General features: G+C 48.4%; 1 protein-coding gene across 12 annotated transcripts in view; it reads right to left on the bottom strand.

Annotated features, from left to right (window-relative positions):
• HDAC4 (histone deacetylase 4) overlaps positions 1 to 20,292 on the bottom strand; it is a 174,809-nt gene that overhangs the window by 19,683 nt on the left and 134,834 nt on the right. For all 12 annotated transcript variants that reach the window (XM_041465775.1, XM_041465772.1, XM_041465774.1 and 9 more), the window contains 9 exons: positions 19,790 to 20,047; positions 18,352 to 18,538; positions 12,514 to 12,647; positions 11,118 to 11,238; positions 7,809 to 7,855; positions 2,700 to 2,807; positions 2,417 to 2,472; positions 1,834 to 1,921; positions 835 to 954 (listed from right to left, as the gene is read on the bottom strand). In XM_041465775.1, coding sequence (XP_041321709.1) covers positions 835 to 954; positions 1,834 to 1,921; positions 2,417 to 2,472; positions 2,700 to 2,807; positions 7,809 to 7,855; positions 11,118 to 11,238; positions 12,514 to 12,647; positions 18,352 to 18,538; positions 19,790 to 20,047 — 1,119 coding nt within the window. The remainder of the gene's footprint in view (positions 1 to 834; positions 955 to 1,833; positions 1,922 to 2,416; positions 2,473 to 2,699; positions 2,808 to 7,808; positions 7,856 to 11,117; positions 11,239 to 12,513; positions 12,648 to 18,351; positions 18,539 to 19,789; positions 20,048 to 20,292) is intronic.

The raw sequence follows: 20,292 nt of genomic DNA, 5'->3' as shown, positions 1-20,292 counted from the left end.
CAGGAATTAAGCCTGATACAAAGGGCTGCTGTTCATTCCCTATAACAGTCAGCAGCATCACATCACATTTAAGTTTCTTTAGAGGTTGAAATGGAAATATTGATGTTTCCTCAAGCAGAAAATGTAAAATTGACAGGGGAAGAAGTTTTCAGATGTCACCTGGAGAGTCTCGGAGCACTCTTAAGTATTCCAAAAAACTTCCCTTTGCTAAATCACTCTGAAGGACCGTATTTCCTGCCAGCCCAGGGGGAAAGGAAGGATGTATCCATCCAGAGCTCAGCTCTCAGCCCCACTGGCCCAGCCCTCTTGCTGGATTTCCCACCAGGAAAGGGGGATTTGCTCCAGGAGCATCGTGACTGGCCCTCAAATCCCACAAATTTGGGGTGGAGATGCAGCCTTGGTGGTGATGAGCAATACCTGGGCAGGGCCAGGAGAAAGAAGGGGAGGTGGAGAAGGGGAGGTCGACAGGCTCCATGGCTGTGCCAGGAAAACCGAGTGTGGGTGGTGCAGCATGGACAATCTGTTCCTTCAGCATCTAACAAACAACTTCTGCTGAGGAAGGGGAAATCCTGAACAGGACAGAGAGTGCTGGGACAGCTGGCAGAGGGAAGAGCAGAGGGCTCCTCTGGAGCAGGCTGTCCCACAAGGGCTGGAGAGCTAAATTGCAGTGACTCGTTTGCTGCTGTCCTGCCAGCTCCAGCCAGGACACCGTGCCCGTGGCTGCTGGATCACAGGGACCTGGAGTGTCCTTGGATGGGGACACAAAACCCAGAGGAGCTCTGAAGGTGGCAAGAGCTCCTCTGAGTCCCGGGACTCTGGGATCCATGTGCTCACCTCATCTGGAGCGCCACTGCCTGGGAAGAAGTTGCCATCATCGTAGCGATGGAGTGAGATATAAAGGACATTGGGGTCGTTGTAGAAGGCCTGCTGAGTACCATTCCCATGGTGGACATCCTGCAGGGACAGGGAGGTTAATCCTTCACTAAAAACACGGATTAAAGGCATCAGTTTGGGATTTGGAGGGGTTTCCCATGCTGTTGAGCTTTGTTTTCTCCAACGTGGCTGAAGCAGTTTATGTGGAATGGGAATAACCTGTTTTGCACGCCTAATTTGAGATTACTCTCCTTGATTAACACATGGGATACACACAATCCCAAATGTCCATGAAACTGAGGACTCATTTACCTGGATGGAAAGAACTGGGTTCACACCAGTCTTGGGGGATGGAGATACTGGGATATTTGTTGCCCCACATCTGCATCTCTAGTCAGTCTGTGGGGTGAGCACTGATACAAATAAAGTTCTGTTGAATCCAAGTCAAACAACCCAACTCATGAGAGCTCCCCTACTGAGCTGCCGTGTGATGCACAAACACAGCCTGTGATGGGACAGCTATTTCAAATATTCCTCCCTGACATCAAAAACAGGTGGGAAGTGAGGAAAAAAACATCCATCCAGTAAGCCCAAAAGACAAATAAATGCGTTTTAACTTGCGGGTTTAACCTGTGGGTGATTTGTGGCAACAGAGCCAAAACTTTTGGCTGATACCCAGTCACTCCAATGCCTTCCCAGCCTATTAAAAAAATAAAAATCTTAACATTGCCACAGCAGAATTCCAAATAAGCCCTTTCTTTTTATTTGAAAATTCTGGTCTCTTTAAGAATTTTTTCTCTGATTGGAACACTTTTATTCAATTAAAACCCCAAATTTTGGCTTGCAGACAACAGCCAAGAAGTTTTTCACTGACTTACAGAGCTTGCTCTTGCAAGAAGAAACCCACCCAGAATAATTTCCACCTGCTCTCCCAAAGGGAAAGAAGGGGCATTTACTCACCCAGTCCACAATGAGGATTTTGCTCACGTTAAGCCTTTGCTGGAGCAGCTTGGCTGCGATTGCCACGGAGTTAAAATAGCAGAAACCCCTGGAGAGGGGAGACAAGAGGAAAAGAGAGGTGTTAATTACAGCTTCCCGTGGTCCCACTGCATCCATCACCTAGCCAGAACATGGGAGGAAGGAGTTCCTTCTGCTTTCACTCTTCTTTCCTCCCTGGAAACATGAAAAGGCTTGTGTTGGGAGGGACCTTGAAGTTCATCTCGTTCCATGGGCAGGGACACCTTCCACTAGATCTATTTCCCATTGGGAGTGCTGAATTCCAGCAGCAGGCTCTAGGGAAACAGGGAATGTCCCACACTTGCCCGAACCCACTGCTGATCCTTGCTAGGAAACACCCCCCTAAAAGCACCAAGCAGGATCTTACACTGCTCCAGAGAATCTGGGGAGTCCTGAACACCACACATCTCATCGAGCAATAAACAGGAATTCCACAGTGATAACCTAACAGAATTCCTTTGGAATTCCCAGCTGTGGATCCCCCACCAAAGGAGCCCTGGATGAAGCCAGTTAACCCCATACTCACATGGGTGTGCTCTCCTCTGCGTGGTGACCTGGGGGCCGGACAACAGCAAATCCATTCTGCACACAAAACACAAGGAAAGGAAAAGGTCAGAGGAACAAGGATGGCTGCAGCCAGAAGCCTTAATCCTGCTTGGGAACTCTGGAGTTGCTCTTGATGGATTCCTCACAAGGTCATAGCAGTGGACGACGCTTTCCCTCATTGTGGAGGGGGAGAAGGTCCTGGAGCTGCTGCACGGCAGAGCCCTGAGCCCTGCACAGAGCACAGCTGAGGGGTGTCTCCATACCTTCAGCTCTCCTGTGGCCACTTTGAACACCAGCTCGATGACACAGCCCACGGCCAGGCGAGCGGCGCCTGACGAGTGCACCTCGTTCCAAATGGTGTCACTGTCGACCTGATGGGACACACGGGAACCAGGTTAGGAGCAAGGAGGACAACCAGGAATCAAGAGACCACTATTATAAAGACATCACTCACACGGGGTGATAGGACAAGGGGAATGGATTTAAACTGAAAGGGAGGGGGCTTCTTCCACATATTGGGAAGGAGTTGTTCCCTGTGAAGACGGGCAGGCCCTGGCACAGGGTGCCCAGTGAAGCTGTGGCTGCCCCTGGATCCCTGGAAGTGTCCAAGGCCAGGCTGGAGCAACCTGGGCTAGTGGAAGGTCCCTGCCCATGGCAGGGGATGGAATGAAATGGTCTTTAAGGTCCTTTCCAACCCAAACCATTCTGTGATTCTGTGACTCTATGACCGTGGAATCAGCATTTCTCCTTAATTGCTGCTGATCTAAGATGAAATAAAAAAAACTTTATTAAATAATTCAACGATTCTTTAAAATAAAAAGAAATCTACAATAAAGAGGGATGTTTATTGTTGGGCATTTAAAAGACAACTGCCCAGGAGTGACAGCAGCTTCCCTAGGGAGCCATGAGCTCACCCACTCTAACAACAGACCTTCAGCATCCCGCGCTGACCACACAGATTTGCTTCAACACTGAATATTCCACCATATTCCCCCTCTGAAAATGTGCAAACAGGCCACATTTTGCACGGTAAGAAACCCTGCAGGCATGCCCGTTGCTGTTGTTCCAGATCATGTCATCAGATCAACGGGACATTCCTCACTGGGAAGGGAAGGACCACCAGCTATTTTTCACATATTACTCTGCCCTGAGTATATCTATGGAAACAATGGCAAAAAGCAGAGATGGAAAGAAAGAGATCATTTGTTGTGCCTGGCTCACTGAGCAGTGAGGAGACACAAGTGGCCCCGTAGAGGACTGATTCACCTTCTTCCCAGCTGTGCTGAAGCTGCCATTGGAAGTGATTCCAGCTCTGTGATCATGGATGGTTTCTGGTAGCATCCACCACCTGTGCTTTGGAAGCCACAATAAACTAGGAAAACGCTTGGAGAACGCCAAAAAGCCTCTGGGGAATGCCACTGCATTGTGGGAGAGCCCTGCAGTGACTATTTGTGGCCTCAGGGCTCCTCTGGACCCCAGTAAATTTGGGCAGTAACATGGGAACAGCAGCAGGATAGAGTTTGAGTTACACACGACAGCTCCAGGAATCCTGGATCAGGATTGCACACATACAGAAGATGGGCCTGAACTCACCAGGTCTCTCCAAAAGCCCCTAAAGAGGTGGGAAGAAGTCCAAGCTGCTGCTTCTCCCCACTGACCAGTGCACTGGTGCTCTGTGAGGGTCCATCTTTGGCCTCCTGTCACTGGATCTGACCACCAAGGAGTGTATCTACCCCATCTCTGGGCACACCTAACCCATCTCCAAGCAAACCTAACCCATTTTTCTGGGTCTTTGGAAGAAAGTACCTCAGACACCAGCAGGGAAGAGCTTCCCTTCCTGCCTGACACAGCAAGTTCAGGGTTCCTTCCATGGGCCCCCTTCATTCCCTATGAGGCACCAGAGCAATGGAAATACAAAATACCCAAATTCACGTGTCCTAAGGGGCCAACAGACCCTCAGATGGCTGCTGGGGCCAGTTTTTCCCATAAAAAAGACAGGATTCTTCAGTGCCAGAGCCAAGCACTGCCACATCCAGGCCCCAGCAGAATCCAGGCTCCTGCCAGGAGCATTCCAGGAAGAATGTCCAAAAAGAAACCCAAAGAGCTTTTCTTTCCTCATAATAAAAATTACAATTTCCTTACAATGATTTCCTTCCTTGAAGGAAAACCCAAGGTTTTTTTATTAATATCCATGATGAGGCTCCTACTCACACTGTAAATTCCTCCTACTCACACTGTAAACTTTCCCATTCACTAATGTGCAGCTATCTCAGAATTAAATGAGCACCCCACAAAAGATTTCATTATTCTACTGAATAAAAAGACACTAAAATTATTCTACTGAATAAAAATACAATAAAGTTCTACTGAAAAAATACACAGGCAAGAAATCAAGCACCAGGACAGGTTGACACAGGTTGTACCAGAGCTCCAGACCCTGCAAAGTGAAGGAGTTCTGCTCTTCCCTCACAGAGGAAGACACCCCACCGTGTCTCCTCCTGCTCTCAATTAAATAATTCTCACATTCTGTTCCTCTGACTCCCTAATTAGTTCCTCCTCATTTCCATTCCACTAAAGTCCTTTCCATGCTCTCTGCTCTGCAAGTTGCACAGTTACAATTGTTGATATGCTCTAGTCAAAGCCCTTGCACCCCAAAATAGAATCACCTACTCTGGAGAAGATCAAGAACACAAACACCTCTGGAGTTTTTAGAACACGTGCAGAAAAATAATGCAGATCTTCAGCTATTTTTAGAATGTGCACAGCAACAGGAAAGAAAACAAATTTATCAGCTATCCTCAAATCAAGCCTTTGAGTGTTTTGAAGAATCTGGATGCAAGTGTGCTGGGATGATTTTGCAGATTTTCGAAGTTTAAACTCCTTTTTTTTCTCCCAAAACCTTCTTCTAATCATCCTGGATTAGGGAAGGCCGTGGTGCGAGGAAGTCAGACGTTGAAAAAGGGGTGTGAGCTGCAGAAGAGCGAAGCTGAGCACAATTCCCAAGTGATCAGCAGAAATAAATGAGTGATGTTTCACTCAGTGTTCACACCTGTTGATTTCAGTGCTTCTGCGCTTTCTTTCTTCCTCTCCTGCTAGGACCAGAAGGCTGCAGAAGGGAGGAGGCTTGTCAGCCGTGGGAAGGCTTTTTGGGATAAACCAACAAGGAAAAAGAGCTTCCGAGCACCTGGGAACAAATTTATCCTTTCTCTCCTTGACTTCAATTCATCAAGACTGAGGTTTTAATTAAAAGAGATAGTCTGAAAGGTGTTATGAGATGAAGGGAGTTGCTCTGAACTATTTTCTTGCTGCTTCACTCCCAGAGCTCCAGGAGCGTTTGGACAATGCTCTCAGGGATGCACAGGGTGGGACTGTTGGGATGTCTGTGCAGGGCCAGGGGTTGGATCAATGATCCCTGTGGGTGCTTTCAACTCTGGATATTCTGTGATTCACTCTCTTGCCTGTCCTTCATTTCACTCATTCTTGAGGAGAACTCATGGCTGCCCAAGCTCCATCCTCTATCCCGATGCAGAACAGCTCTCCAGGGTCTCCTCCCCCGCAAAACTGCCCTGCACCCCCCTCCAGACCCATCCTTCCTTTTCATCTACACAACATCCCCAAAGGAAGAGAGCCACACTTGATTGCTTGCAGGAAAAGAGCCTGGTTTCAAAGCTTTCCAGCCCATAATTTCACACAACATCCTCAGCTCCTGAATTCCAATCATCAGCCATCATTCTGCTTTATCCTGCTCCAGTATAAATCCAAAGGAGGACCTGTCACACATTATTCTACTGATTTTTAATTTTTTTTTTCCTTTCCTTTTGACTTGATGACATCATGTTTGCCCTCTGAAAAATATCTGGCAAACAATGGGGAATGGCTTCCCACTGAGAGAGGGCAGGGTGAGGTGGGATATTGGGAAGGAATTGTTCCCTGTGAGGGTGGGGAGGCCCTGGCACAGGTTTTGCTGATAGGACTGCTAAAACACTGCACCAGTCAGCAAATATTCAATATTAAGGTTCTGTGGAGACAACCAAGCAGCAAGCACCATCTTTATTGGGAGCATATCAGGAATACCAGCACCGAGGCGTTTCCTGCCCTGATTTGGGATTTAATGCAAGACTTCTGGGCCCGTGCTGGGCTCAGACACTGTCTCTACTTGTTACCATTCAGTCTTCATTTGCAAATGATAATTTTTTTTTGCTTTGAATGGCATGCCTGACTGCAGGGCAGAGTAAATCCAAACCTTTTAAGCTCTGGCCAAAAATTTGCCATGAATTAGGCGACTGCAGCATATTTACAATACAAAATAAAATATCTCCACGAGTGGCGGTATGAATAAACGACGATTATTCTCTTTTTTTTTTTTTTCTTCTGACGGGATAATTTTCAAAGCAGCGATTTTGCAAAGACTCAGGAAGAAAACAATTTTGTTTCATTTCCATAACAGAATCCAGACCTTGAAAATTCAACCTCATGAGCTACAATTATGCAGCAGAACTACCACTGTGAATTTTCAAACACAATGCCTTTTATTGTCTCTTCTCATTCTTTTCCCCTTCCTGTTCTCCACGATTTTCTGTCCTGTCACCCTCCACAGAAACTCTGGAGCACAAAGTCTGACTTGAAAGGGAAACTTTTAAGCTTTCAGGCTTCAAAGGAAAAAAAGAAAACCTTCAAAACAAGGTATTTGGAGTTTGGGTTTTTTTCGGCTTTATGGGAACAAACAACAGTAAAAAGCCTGATTATATGGAAATTTGACAGCTGAAAAGTAACACTCAGCTTTTCCATGAGGGATGGAGGGGTATTTTAGTCACCTCCTGGAGAATCCACGTGGATTATTCTGGAGCTGGAGAATAAAAGATGCCAAATGCTCTTTCATTCCAGGGCAGAGAAACTTGCTATTCACAGGAAAATGTACATTCCCAAATATTGTCCTATTTCATGGCCATGTTTCCCACCTGCTGTGGGAGGCAGGAGGCTCCGGAGCCCTGAGACTGAGGATGGAACAGCTCCACAGCACCAGCACATCCTGCTTTCCACAGAAAAAAAAGCACTTTGTGATGCAAGAGCTGCTTCCAAACACAGCAACCCCTTCACCACTGAACATGCCAGCCTGGGAAATGAGGTTTTTCCTCCTGAACATGCCTCCCAGTGTCCCTGAGGCTCGGGCTCCCCGGAGCAGCTCCGAAATGCTGCGGCTGCTTTTGAAGAAAGGCACGTGAGGCACCCCGCGCCCCAGGCAGCCCCTGCTCACGGGCAGCATCTGGCTGCAATTACCCACCATGGAATGCAAAGCAGCAATTTTTGGTGCTGAGGAGACCAGGGGAGAGAACAAACAGGACATTATTTACACATTAAAGGGAAGTACTCACCCCGACACCACCGCAAGGCAGCCTGACAAACATCGACGTTAGGGAACCTGTGGGGGACAAGAAACGTCAGAAAATCAGAGGTCACCAGATTCTGGGGCCAACTTTGTGGCAACTCTGCCATCTTTCCAAGAACAGAAACACACACGTTTCTTCCTGGGGGTTTTCTTCCCATTTTCACCCAGCTCTGTTACAACACACACACACACACATAGCGTACACACTTAGGCTCCTGCAAAAGCTGTCTATAAATCACTCATTTTTCAGCAAGGTGTGGGTGCTGTCTGATGTTTTGAGACTATGCACGAGGAAGATGCCACCAACAATCACTCAGTGTGTCTTCTCAGATGTGCATTTTAACCCCTTCCCACTGAGGGAGGAGAGGAAATCATAAAAACACCCCAATTGTCACTCATCTGCAGTTACTAGATGACTTTGGAAAGCATGGGCTTCATGAAAGAGGAAGACAGAAAAATAAACCAGTGACAAGCAAAGGAAAAACATGTGTTTTGACTGAAACAGCAAAACCAACAAGGAAAATGTGAGAAAAATTGAGAAAGCCATCTGCAGGGCTAATTTTGAATCTGTAGGAAATGTAACATCGCTTTCTGGGCTCGTGTGTGAGCAAATTATCCTCCATTCAAAATTCTGTGGGGCCCTGAGCAACCTGGTCTGGTGGAAGGTGTCCCTGCCCATGGCAGGGGTGGAATGGGATGGGCTTTAAGGTCCATTCCCACTCAAACCATTTGGAATTCTGTTCCTGAAAGAGGAGTTCATGCATCTGGACTCATCTGAGCTCAAAGTGAGATGCCCTTCCTTGATTAGATCCACATGAAAGTTCTTAGATCATCCTGCCTCAGACCTCCTGTCCCATCTCTCACTGCTAATCCACCCATTATTTCCGTATTTATCTTCTTGACAACAATTTATGATTGCTCCCCACAAATTAAAAGCAGCCTTATTTGCCTAAGTTTCAACTTGTCCAACAGGTTCCAAGTATATCCACTGTCCAAGGAGAGATGGGTTTGTACTTTGTATCCTTGACAAGACACAGGGAATGGCTTTAAACGAAAAGAGGGCAGGGATGGATGGGATACTGGGAATTAGGAATTGTTCCCCGTGAGGGTGGGCAGGCCCTGGCACAGGGTGCCCAGAGCAGCTGTGGCTGCCCCTGGATCCCTGGGAGTGTCCAAAGCCAGGTTGGACATTGGGGCTTGGAGCAGCCTGGGACAGTGGAAGGTGTCCCTGCCCATGGCAGAGGTGGGATGAGATGAGGTTTAAGCTCCCTTCCCACCCAAACCGTTCTGGGATTCTGTGATTCCATGAAGGCACATCCCCCTTTTCATTTGCAGAAGCTTAACAAGAAACATCCTGTGTCCTGAAAAGCCTTTTCCCTTTCAGGCTGAGGTTTCTCAGGCTTTTTTCTTCCTCACAGAGGTATCAAAGGCCAAGAGTTTACACGGAGTCATCAAACACCTGCCAAGACAGTCAAACCAACAAACTCCCATTTGCATCCCTGAACCTCACACAAAGCTTTGCCCTCAGCGTTCAAACCTGCCCTAAACCCACCCTCTAATGTGTTTCAAAGAACCCCACCAAGCTGGTTTGTAAATTTAAAAGCCTTTTAAACCCCCAACAGGAGAAAACAGCTGAAGGATGGGTTTTTAACAGGCTAGTTCGCCTTTCCACACGGAGCTTTTCCCTGATATCCTTGCTCAGGTCCTGCCCTGTGGAAGCCATCAGGAGAGAAGGGGGTCATGTGGGCTGGCAGCCAGTGCCACTGTCAGCATCTGCAGGATAAAATGGTGCCAGGTGGGCTTAGGAAACCAGGTCTAAGCCCAGTTAAGAGCTACTGGGCATCCCCTCCTACTGGAGGCCCTTGAGGACCTGACCTCCCGCAGCTCTGGGTCTCTTCTGCAAGTTCTATCCAAACAGAGAATGTTCTGTACTGGAAAGCCCTTGGAATTTCTCTTCTCTTTGGATTAAACTTGATCTCTGAAAACACTTTAAAATGAGTAATGAAAACCACGGTGGGCACAGAACTACTGGAGCAGAGGCAGAGCAAGCATTGCTTCCCCCACAGGTTCTCTCCAGAAACCATCAGGAATGGCTCAACAATTTGGGTGTCTCCCCAAAAACGCTATCCAAATAAACTGTATCTCCAAAGGCATCTGTGGCACTGTTGAGACAGATTGTGCCAAGGAAGGAGTGGAAAAGTATCCCAAGAGAATCTTCTCAGATATCCCAAGAAGATTTACCAAAGTTCTTTCGGGCTGTGGGTTTTTCACTCCCGAGCATATGACATCACAAATTCCTGAAAGTTTACATCCTAATGGAGCTGTCATTCAGGTGGAGGTGTCTATTTTTGGGTTCTCTGGCCTTAAAGAGGTGGGAAGTGAGCTATAAATACCGTGCTAATTGCGTGTTTAACTACTGGCTAATGCTTCCCTCTCTGGGAGCTCATGGACACACTGAGCAAAATCTTTCCAGCTCCTTTGCTGTGACCACTGCATCACAAAGGCCACAGAGTTAAACCTCTTTTTACATCATCCAAAGTCAGGCTAATCCCAAAATAAACTTTCTCAACGTCTCAACGTTCCAGAACTGTCTTCTTTTTTCTTTTTTTTCTTTTTTTTTTTTCAGATCCCCAAATTGTCCCTCCAGCCTGCTGCTGCAAAAAGGCAGGAAGTAAAGGGAGGTGATGATGACTCCACGGAGATGCTAAAATCCATGTTGTTTGGTTGCTTTGGGGAGTTAGTTATCTGAACATCCATCCCTTAGAATTTCTGCTGGGAAAATTTTTTTAAATTTTTTTTTTTTTGTCTGTATTTTACAACAGACAGGGTCCTGTTTCAGGACAATTTGGTCTCCAGTGAAAGGGATAAACAATCCCACTCCACATTAAACAAATGCAGAGGCCCCTGCATCTCTCTTGCTGATTGTCCAAAGCTGGCAGGGATTTGTTGATGCCTGTGCAGCTGGTTGGGGGCTGCAGATCCAAATCCTTGGGAGCGTGCTCCAGTACCTTCCCTAGCCATGGATAACTACCTAACACCCAGAGTGCCCAAGGATGAAACAAACTGCCTGAACTATCTTTCCTCCTCAGGAAAACATCCTTTGAGGTTCTGAAGACATCAAAGAAAGGAGGCTTAAGCTCTCTAGGGTTTAGGAATCTGCCTGAAGAGAGGGAGATGGATCCTGTTCACGGAGCTGGGAACAATCCTCTTGGAGATGCACAGTGCTAAGGATGAAGGGAGCCCCAGCACCTCACCCAGGGGTCAGGAAGGGGGATGTGCCCCCAGGGAATGGTACCTAGAAGCTTCTTGCTGTCCAGTTTCTGCCTGTTCAGGGGGTTTGTGCCATAGAGCAGCGTGTGGGCTTCCGAGTGAACCGTCTGCAGCTCCTCCAGCGTCGCCTTTCTGCCACGGATGCACTGCAAGGGGAAGGAAAAGGGTGGTGAAATCACTGCTCAGTGCTTGTCTCTCTTTTCTGTTTCCTTAGCAAGCCATCAAGACAGACAGCAAAACACTAAAATGGGTCCTGGAGAAATTCAGGTTTTGGGTTAATCCCTTACTCGCAACATTTATTTGCTCAACATGGAAAGTCATCTTCAGATCCATTCAAGATAAAGAAGGAAACTTTCAGACAGGTGCTGGCAAGAGGTGGTGGGGATGAAGGAAAGGTGACCAGAGAGACAAGGGAGTTCATCCTTGAAACGGCAGGGCAGAGCTTGAAGAAAGCCAGCAGGGAATTAAGGCAGAAATTTACTATTTTCGGGAAAAAAAGAAGAATCCGATGAGACTGAAAGTCACCAGTGGTCAGGAGGGAAACACAGCTGGAAAGCAGGGAAAGATCAACAACAGCTCCCATCGTGAGAGCAACCAAAAGTACCAAGGTAAGCAGGAAAATTAAGGAAAATAAATCTTCTCTAAGGAAATCAACAGGAAATTAAGGACAATACAATTGCCGGGGATCTTACAGTCACAAATTTATACATTGGAGAACATCTCTTAACACCCATTGAGGAGGCCAGGCAATTAGTGAGGTTCATGTGGTCCCAAATAATCCCAAAATTCGACTAAATGGGTATCCACAGACAGAGACAGGTTTGAAAGGGATAAACCAGGGCAGGACAGGGAAATGCAGGCAATGGCAATGCTGCCACCACGTGGATGTCTTATCTGATGGCCCGGGAACATTCCCGGCCCCATCCTGACATTGCTGGAATATTTATGCTCTGGGATTCAGCCCTCCCAGGTGCTCAAAGAATTGATGAACACACACTTATACCCCCATTTATCAGCACTGCTGTTAGCTGTAACTAATAACCACTCTTAATTTTTATTATTAACCTTCATTCTTTCTGTTTAATAAGTAAGCTTTTTCTCTCCATTTGCTTGCTCTTAAAATATATCAAATAAATCTAATTTAACCTCTTGTGATGGAACGGTGCTCAGTGCCTTCCTCCTACCCCCAAGCATAGCTTGACCATTACTTAATAAAGAGTACAAAAAGAAGTTATTAAAGCACAAGAAAAGCTGTTGCTTTTGCTGGAATAATTGGGAGGGATAACAAATGAGAGGGTTACATCATATCTTGCTCTTTTCTTTGGCATAATAATATAATAGTAATAATAATAGTAATGTAGTAATAATATTAATACTACTAATAAAACCAGCCATGTGGCCTGCTGTGGTGTTTCCCTTACCTCACACTTGCCCCGCAGCCCCGTCTCCTGGAGCCTGGACCAGATGCTCTGGATCCTGCCTGCGTGCTCAGGGTGGCTGTTGGTGTTTCCACAGGTGCACTGGTGCTTCAGCATCAAGGTGTCGTACACAAGGCCTGCAGCACAGGGCACAGAATTGCTCTCAGGTTAAAAAAACCACCACAAATTGCCAGTTTGAGGGAGAACAAAAGGATATTTTGCACTATGGAGTCAACAGTTCTAGGTCAAAACTGTGTGGGAGCCACAAAGAACTGAAAGCCCAAAGCTGCATCCATCCCTTCCCTCGAGGGAAATCCTCAAGGGATATCAGAAGCAAATCGGCACCAAGATGTGAAATGAAATGCCAGGGGGAGGTGACACCTATGTGAGCGCACAGGAACGGGATCTGGGGCTTTTTCCCTGGCTGCCAAAACGCCTCCAGGGCTTGGGAGCAAACCCAGAAGGACCGAGCGTTCCTGGCTGCCTTCACAAGCAGCTCGTGCCTTGTTTGCTAATTGCAGCCCTTAGCGCCCACCGGGGCAGCGGTACTGGGCAGCACCGAGGTGCTCAGCCCAACGAGGGGCTCGGGCAGCTAAATCCCCCTGCATTCCAGGGATTTACAGCGTGACAGCAGCGCAGGAGGCTTTGATCCACACTCCAGAGTTGCCTGGGTACAATTTTGGAGGGGAAGTTGGGATTCCATAGCCAATATTCCAACTGGAGGAAAACAGCAGATCCTCCCCAGTGACAGAAGACATTTAGTTATTTCTCTCGAGTAAAAGACATGAAGTCAAATGTTGAAATCCATCTTTCCTTCAGCCAGAAGCTCCAGAAAACAGAATAAAAGTGGTTGGTTTGGGGTTTTTTCCCCCAGAAAAGGGTTTCTTGCAGGAAGTATCTGTATGAAAGTTGGTCCAAGTGCTGAAGCCCCTCTGCTGGGAGGACTGGGCGTGCTCACCTGGAGAGGAGAAGGGGGGACAGGACACAGGGAATGGCTTCCCACTGCCAGAGGGCAGGGATGGATGGGATATTGGGAATTAGGAATTGTTCCCTGGCAGGGTGGGCAGGCCCTGGCACAGGGTGCCCAGAGCAGCTGTGGCTGCCCCTGGATCCCTGGAAGTGTCTAAGGCCAGGTTGGAGCAGCCTGGGCTAGTGTAAGGTGTCCCTGCCCATGGCAGAGACTTAAAACCAGATAACCTTTCAGGTCCTTTTCACCCCAAGGTTTTCCATGATTTCTGCTGAATGCAAAGGTCTAGATCAGAATCCAAAGCCTCTGAAGGCAGCAGTGGCAGAAACCAGTCCCAGCCCCCAATGTCCAAGGATGTGCAGCCCAGCTGAGAGCACTGTGGGGAAATCCCAGGCGATCACACCCACAGCTGGATCCGTGCTCCCAGCTCCAGCACGGACACACAGCACAACCTGGGAGCTCCAAGGGGCTCACAGGGAACCCTGAGAGCAGCTGGAGCTGGGGCTGAGCTCCTGCACGTTGCCAGGCCTGGCTGCAGCTGCAGTCCCACCTCCTGGCTGGGTGTGGGCACGCTGCGCCACCGGGAATCTTGGCTCCCTGCTCTGGCCCCAGCTCTTGCAGGTCTGCAGCCTCAGGGGAGGTGTCTGGCAGCTCCTTGCTGTGCTGTAGGTGAGAGCAGAGGGAAAAAACACCCCCTAAAAGCCAAACCACCATGGGTTCCAGGGAGAGAACAGAGCCCTGGGAACTGGCTGCCCTTGGGTCAGCCTGAGTTCACCTGGAGGAGGTTGTGCTGCAAAGCTCTCTCAAGGTCTCCCGTGTTTGAGTCACAGCATCAAACACCACCAGGAGCTGCTGGGGCAAGGCAAGCTCAGAATTCACCTGAGGAGAAGCTTTCACCCCAGTCTGAGTTGAACTGAACTAGTGCAAGGCCTTAAACTAAAAGAAATTCAGACTGCATTCATGGAAGAAATTCTTCCCTGTAAGGGTGGTGAGGCCCTGGCTGTCCCATCCCTGGAAGTGTCCAAGGTCAGGATGGACAGGGCTTGGAGCAGCCAGGGATACTGTGAGGTGTCCCTGCCCATGGAAATGGATCATCTTCAAGGTCCCTTCCAACCCAAACTGCTCAAGGAACCTATCCCACCTGGTGTTCACAGACCTTGCTTCATCAATGGTTTCTCCTTTCCCAGGGGTTCACTGATAACAGCAGTGTCAATCACTCATCATTTCTCTTTCCTAGAAACCAGCCCAGTTGAAAAAGGAGCTGTTCCCAATTCCTTCCTGTGGCTGGGAACACTCAGCTGCAGACACACACACACACTCACACGAAGGAAAGCTCGGCAATTTAAGCTCAAAATACAAAACTACACTGGCTCTTACAAGTTAATTGAAGTGGTGCTGGAAGCAAGACTCTTTTCAGACATAAGAACAATAATTTTTAAAGGTCAGCACTAAAGCAAAACCAACTGGCTTTTCTTGGCAGAACGAACATATGATCTGAGGTTCAGATAATTATATTGCTCTGCACAGGAGAGAATAAATGCCTTCATCAGAAAGGAAAAACCCTTTAATGCAGAACATCAGAATAATGTGTGGACCCATTTTTACAGGAGATCAGAGACTGGATAATTGGAGCTATGCAAATTAATGGCCTAACCCGAGGATCCTTATTCAAGTGCATAGAACAGGGCAGGCACGAGTATTCATTAAAGTTGCAGGGGCTGCTGGAGCTAGAGAGGGCAAGTTCAAGGACCTGCTTTCTGGGAGGAAGGAAAATTAAGTGTCATGCTTTGGGACATCAAACTGATTGCTGGAAGGATCCAGGAAGGGCACAGCTCTCCCTTTGATGTGGAGTAATGGGCATCATGTTGGAGAACTGCAGGACGTGGCTCTTTGCCCCGGACCTTTGAAGTCTCAGGTGTTGGTCACTGTGAGAGACAGGAAAATAAAATATACATCAACCCCAGAACTTCCAGCTGTCTGGAGCTAACTCCTTGGGGTTAAGTCCAGGGAGAGCATCAGCTCTCTGTATTATTTCTGTATAATATACCAAACATGAAAAGGAGGAACAATTCCTTTCTCTGTTGGACAATGACTGCTCTCTTAAGGGCCACGTCCACATCCAGAGTGATCACAGTTGGCTTAATTAGGGCCATTCAATGAAGTTTGCTTCTTGCAGCCCTCTCACCAAACCATCACACCAATTCCAATCCTCATTCCTCTGCCTTAGGATCAGTATGCAAAGCACTTACCAGCCAGATGGATTTTCCTCAGGAAAAAGAAGCCTGATGCACTTCAGCACTACTTGCTTTTGAAAAACACCCAAGACTTTAATTTCCTGCCTTCCACAGAACAGCTCAATCCTGGTGATTAAGCTTTAGTATCCACCTCCAGAAACACAATCTCCGACACGCCACCGTGGACAACTCCAACAAAACATGAGGCAATTTAACTCACACATGCTCAGCAGCTGAAATGCCTTTCCTCCCCTTTCTCCTGCTTCCATGCCCATGGCAGTGGGCTTTTTTCCCTTGCTTCTCCTATGCAGACAGTGCAGGTTAATTAAACCAGACCTAGGACTAGTTTTAGGACTAGTACAGAGGCCTTACCTTTATGCTTTGCACCTTAATTAGTGCCAGCAAATGTCTGATTTTATTGTTTTTTTCCTTCTCCATTCACCCAGCATAAATGCAGAGATTGAAGGAAAAAGAAAAGTCAAACCTTTGGAATCTTAATGTGGAAAAATGTTGTGAAAATGGTATTTTACAGGTGAACTACCTGAAGCATTCTGCACCTCATCACTCTGTGCAGTGCTGGATAAAAGCAGTGTGATATTCCACCTCTTATTTTAAGCCACTGTTTTAGTTTTCCAAACCCTGCCTCCGAGGAAAATAAATCCTGATACTGGAACAGCATCTTTTCCAAGCAGCACAGCTCTCAAATCTGCATTCTTACTGCTGCCTGCAATTTTGAATGAAATTCAGAGGCAGATCTGAGTCAAACATAGATCCTCTGCTAGGAAATGCTATTTATTTGTATGTTCAGAGTCTTGCATGTGATTGATTGGGCAGCTTCAATACCAGCAGAGGAGGAGGAGGGAAGAAAGAGAAGGAATGAATAATCCCTTCAAGCAGGGCCAGGCTTCCTTGTTTTTAAAGCCCCAAGGTTTGGGGTTAAGTGTATTAGAAGCTCAAGTTTCATCTGCTTTGACCCTGAGCCAGGGGACTTTTCCTTGCACCCTTGGCAAAAGCCAAAATCTTTTAATCTGGCCAGAACCAACTGCATTTGAAATGCAGTTGTGCTGAAATTCTGAGTTAAACATTAAGAACAAACAGGGACTTTAAAGGGCAGATTTACAAAACCTGAGCTATTCCCTGGGTTTTTCCAGAACTGACAGCACATACTTCCCACCCTGCCTGCAGCCAGGAGCTGAGGAACACTGAACATGCCACTATTACTACACCACCAGGGCCTGAAAATAAACCCAATTCACAGCACTGAGCTGCGTGATGCAAGAAGTGTAGGTTAAAAATGGAATAAAAGCAGAAATGAAAGGGAAGTAACATCATGAGTCGCTCTTATTTGGGCGTCGTGGATTCCCCTCCCCCACCTCCCTTTTTCCTTTTCCCAGGGAACACATCATGTTGCAAATTGCTCATTCACAAAGTAAGAGCCTGACATTTGCGGAAGAAGGCGGACTTCAAAATCAGCCCTTATCACCCAACACAGGGCTTGAGGAGTCGCAGGGAAAATCAACTTTCAGCTGTTGCTAAGGGCACTGAAGAAGCAGAAAGGATTTTGGAGTAGAAGAGTTGGCTGTCAGGATACAGGAAGAACAATTAAGTTTTTTTGCTTTAAATCTTGGTGGGGAGATCACAGAATCCCAGAGTGGTTTGGACTGGGAGGGACCTTGAAGCCCATCTTGTTCCACCCCCAGCATGGGCAGGGACATCTTTCACTGTCCCAGGCTGCTCCATCCTGGCTGTGAACACTTCCAAGGGATGGGGATCAACACCTATTTTGCCCTTGTGCTTTCCACCAGACAGACACAGGATTGCACTCATCATTTTCCTCCACAAACACCCTTTGGTCTCTTTGTCTCCTCAAGACAAGCTGAAATCACCAGCTCACTTCGTTTTTCCCAACCTGCAGGCACAGCCTCCTGTGCAACAGGAGGAGGGGAGGCTGGCAGGGAGCCCAGTGGATAACTGATGGCATGAGGCTATGGAGGACTGGAGAAGGTGGAGGAAACAGAGCCAGCATTGCATTAGGCACTCTGTCTTTCAGGAGCACTGGCTTTCCCTGCTTTGCCTCTAAATCAGCTCTGTCACAGCCTGGGACTCGCTCTGTGTGCCTGGACACAGAGCCCCAGGGCTGTGCTGCTGCTGCTGCTGCTGTGTGTGTGCAGGGTGTTTTTGCTCAGCAGAAGGGATGAGCAGGACAACAGGGATGACTCAGTGTGCTCCCCGAGGAAGGCAGGATGTTATGGAGTACCCAAATGGGGATGAGATGCAGAGCTAACGCTTACGGATTTGCAGGGACAGGGAAGAAAGTCGCAGAATCATCACCATGGAATGGTTTGGGTTGGAAGAGACCTTAAAGCTCACCTCAGGGGTAGAGCAGGGACACCTTCCACTATCCCAGGCTGCTCCAAGTCCTGTCCAACCTGGCCTTGGACACTCCCAGGGATGGGGCTGGCACAGCTGTTCTGGGCAACCTTACCACCCTCACAAGGAAGGATTTCCTTCCAATATCCCATCTAACACTACTCCCAGCCTAAAGCCATTCCCTCTTTTCTGTGCCCTCACAGAACAGCTCTGTGTAAAACAAACCAGTCACCAGATCCCCCCACAGCCCAGAGCCCCCAAAAAGCTCACCTGTTGTGAACCTTGGCTTAGTGGGTGGCTCCTGCACGGACATGGGGAAAGTGGCTGAGGCAGGGGAGGACTGTGCCCGGGACAGGGGCCGGTGTCCCCCGAAGGACACGGGCATGCCAGCTGCCTCCAGCGACGCCTGGTAGTTCCTCAGCTGGTGAATCCGCTGCTGCTCCAGGAGCAGGGCTTGCTGTGGGCAAGAGAAGCAGGCAGTTGCTGAAAGGGCCTTCCCAAAAGGGTTTTTGAAGGCTCTCAGGCTTGGACTCCTTTCCCCTGCGTGCAGCAAAGGAAGATGTGACATTTCTAGCACCAAGTCAGACAGGCACAACACATGGAGCCCCAGCCTGAGCCTGGTGCACACTGACAGAGTCACTGCCAGGGGCAGCTCCATCTTCCCCACAGCTCCCTCATCTTCCTCCTCCTGTGCTCCCACCCCACTGCTCTGGGACAATAAAGAGTGAAACAGCCCAGGCCATGGAACGAGTCCCACTCAACTGGATCCCAGGCTGGAGAGGGAGCTCTTAGCTGAGCTGGTTCTCTGTGCAGCCACACCATCAGCTGGACAGGCTCCTGGGCAGCAGGGATGGCTGTTCCATCCCATTCCCTCTATAAATTCCCTCCTGCTCTGAGGCAAAACAGTTGCAAAGGAGATACTATTTTAAAGACTCCTGAGGTGTGACCATGGATTCAGGATTAAGGCGGAGAGGTTCCACCTTCAGAGGAATGGTATCACTGACAATGGTCCATCATCAGCAACACAGAATTAGAAAATCCCAGGATGGCTTGGGCCTTAAAGCTCATCTCTGCCATGGGCAGGGACACCTTCCCCTTATCCCAGGTTGCTCCAAGCCCCATTCAACCTGGCCTTGAACACTTCCAGGGATGAGGTGGCCACAGCTTTCCTGGGCAAATGTAGCTCCTGAGCAACATCTCAATGACATTCCTGAAGGACATGGACCAGCTCTATTACACTGTGCTTCCTTGTTATTGGATTTATCACCTGCAATCCACAAGCCTCAGGTGTTTTGCCTCAAAAGTGAGCCTAGCTGGAGGCTCACTGAGGCAGGAACACCCTCCACTTGTCCCCTGCTCCCTTATGTGCAGTCTTTCTCTGGAGAAATCAGTTTTAAATCATTAAACCAAAATACAGTCTCCTACTGGTGTCTAGTGCTCAGAAATGTTAGGATAGACTTTATCTTCCTAAAGAAACACCCATGGAAGTGTTTCAGTGGCTCAATAAATGCAGTGACTGTTTTGTGCAGGTGATCCACACTCTCCTCCCCGGGGTTTGCCAGCTGGCAGGTGACTCCAGGGAAGGAATCACCTGAGTTTAAATTGGGTTCCTGTAACCAGCCAACCCTCGGGAGCCATTTCCCCTCAGAGTAGCACAAGGCGACTTCCAAGCCCAAATCCACGTCTTACAACAACCCAAGCGCCAGACCTGGCGGAAGAGCAGCTCCTGCTCCGCCTGCCTCTGCCCAGGCTCCAGCTCCTGCTGCGCCTCTGCCTCCTCCTCGTCGCTCTCGATGGGCTCCTGCTTGACCTGCACCACGCTGGCCAGCCCCGCGGGCTCCTTCTGGCCCGTGGCCCGCTCGCCGTAGGGCTCCTCCAGCAGCGCCTGGTGCTCCCGCAGCTCCTCCTCCGTCTCCTCGGGGTGGCTCTCGTGCTGCCGCGCCGGCTCAGTGGGCTTGGAGATGATCTGAAAGAGCCCCAAACTCATCAGAGAGCTGCCTCCCACCACGGGGAACGCTCAGAGCTCTGCTCTCCAGGCTCATGGGAAGGAGCAGTTCTGAGTTGTTCTGTCTCACAATCCAAAACAAAGCAGGGAAAGGTCAGGGTAACTTTGGTGTCGAGGGCTCTGAAATCCCGTGTCCCCAGTAATGACATCCCCCTTATTTTCCACTTCATCCTCTCTCTGAAGGAATAAGAGCCTCTTGTTCCTGC

Source organism: Pyrgilauda ruficollis, unplaced genomic scaffold, assembly GCF_017590135.1.
Source record: "Pyrgilauda ruficollis isolate IOZ18807 unplaced genomic scaffold, ASM1759013v1 scaffold191, whole genome shotgun sequence".
NCBI classification, from domain to species: Eukaryota; Metazoa; Chordata; class Aves; order Passeriformes; family Passeridae; genus Pyrgilauda; species Pyrgilauda ruficollis.
This window is presented reverse-complemented; position numbering and strand designations above follow the sequence as displayed.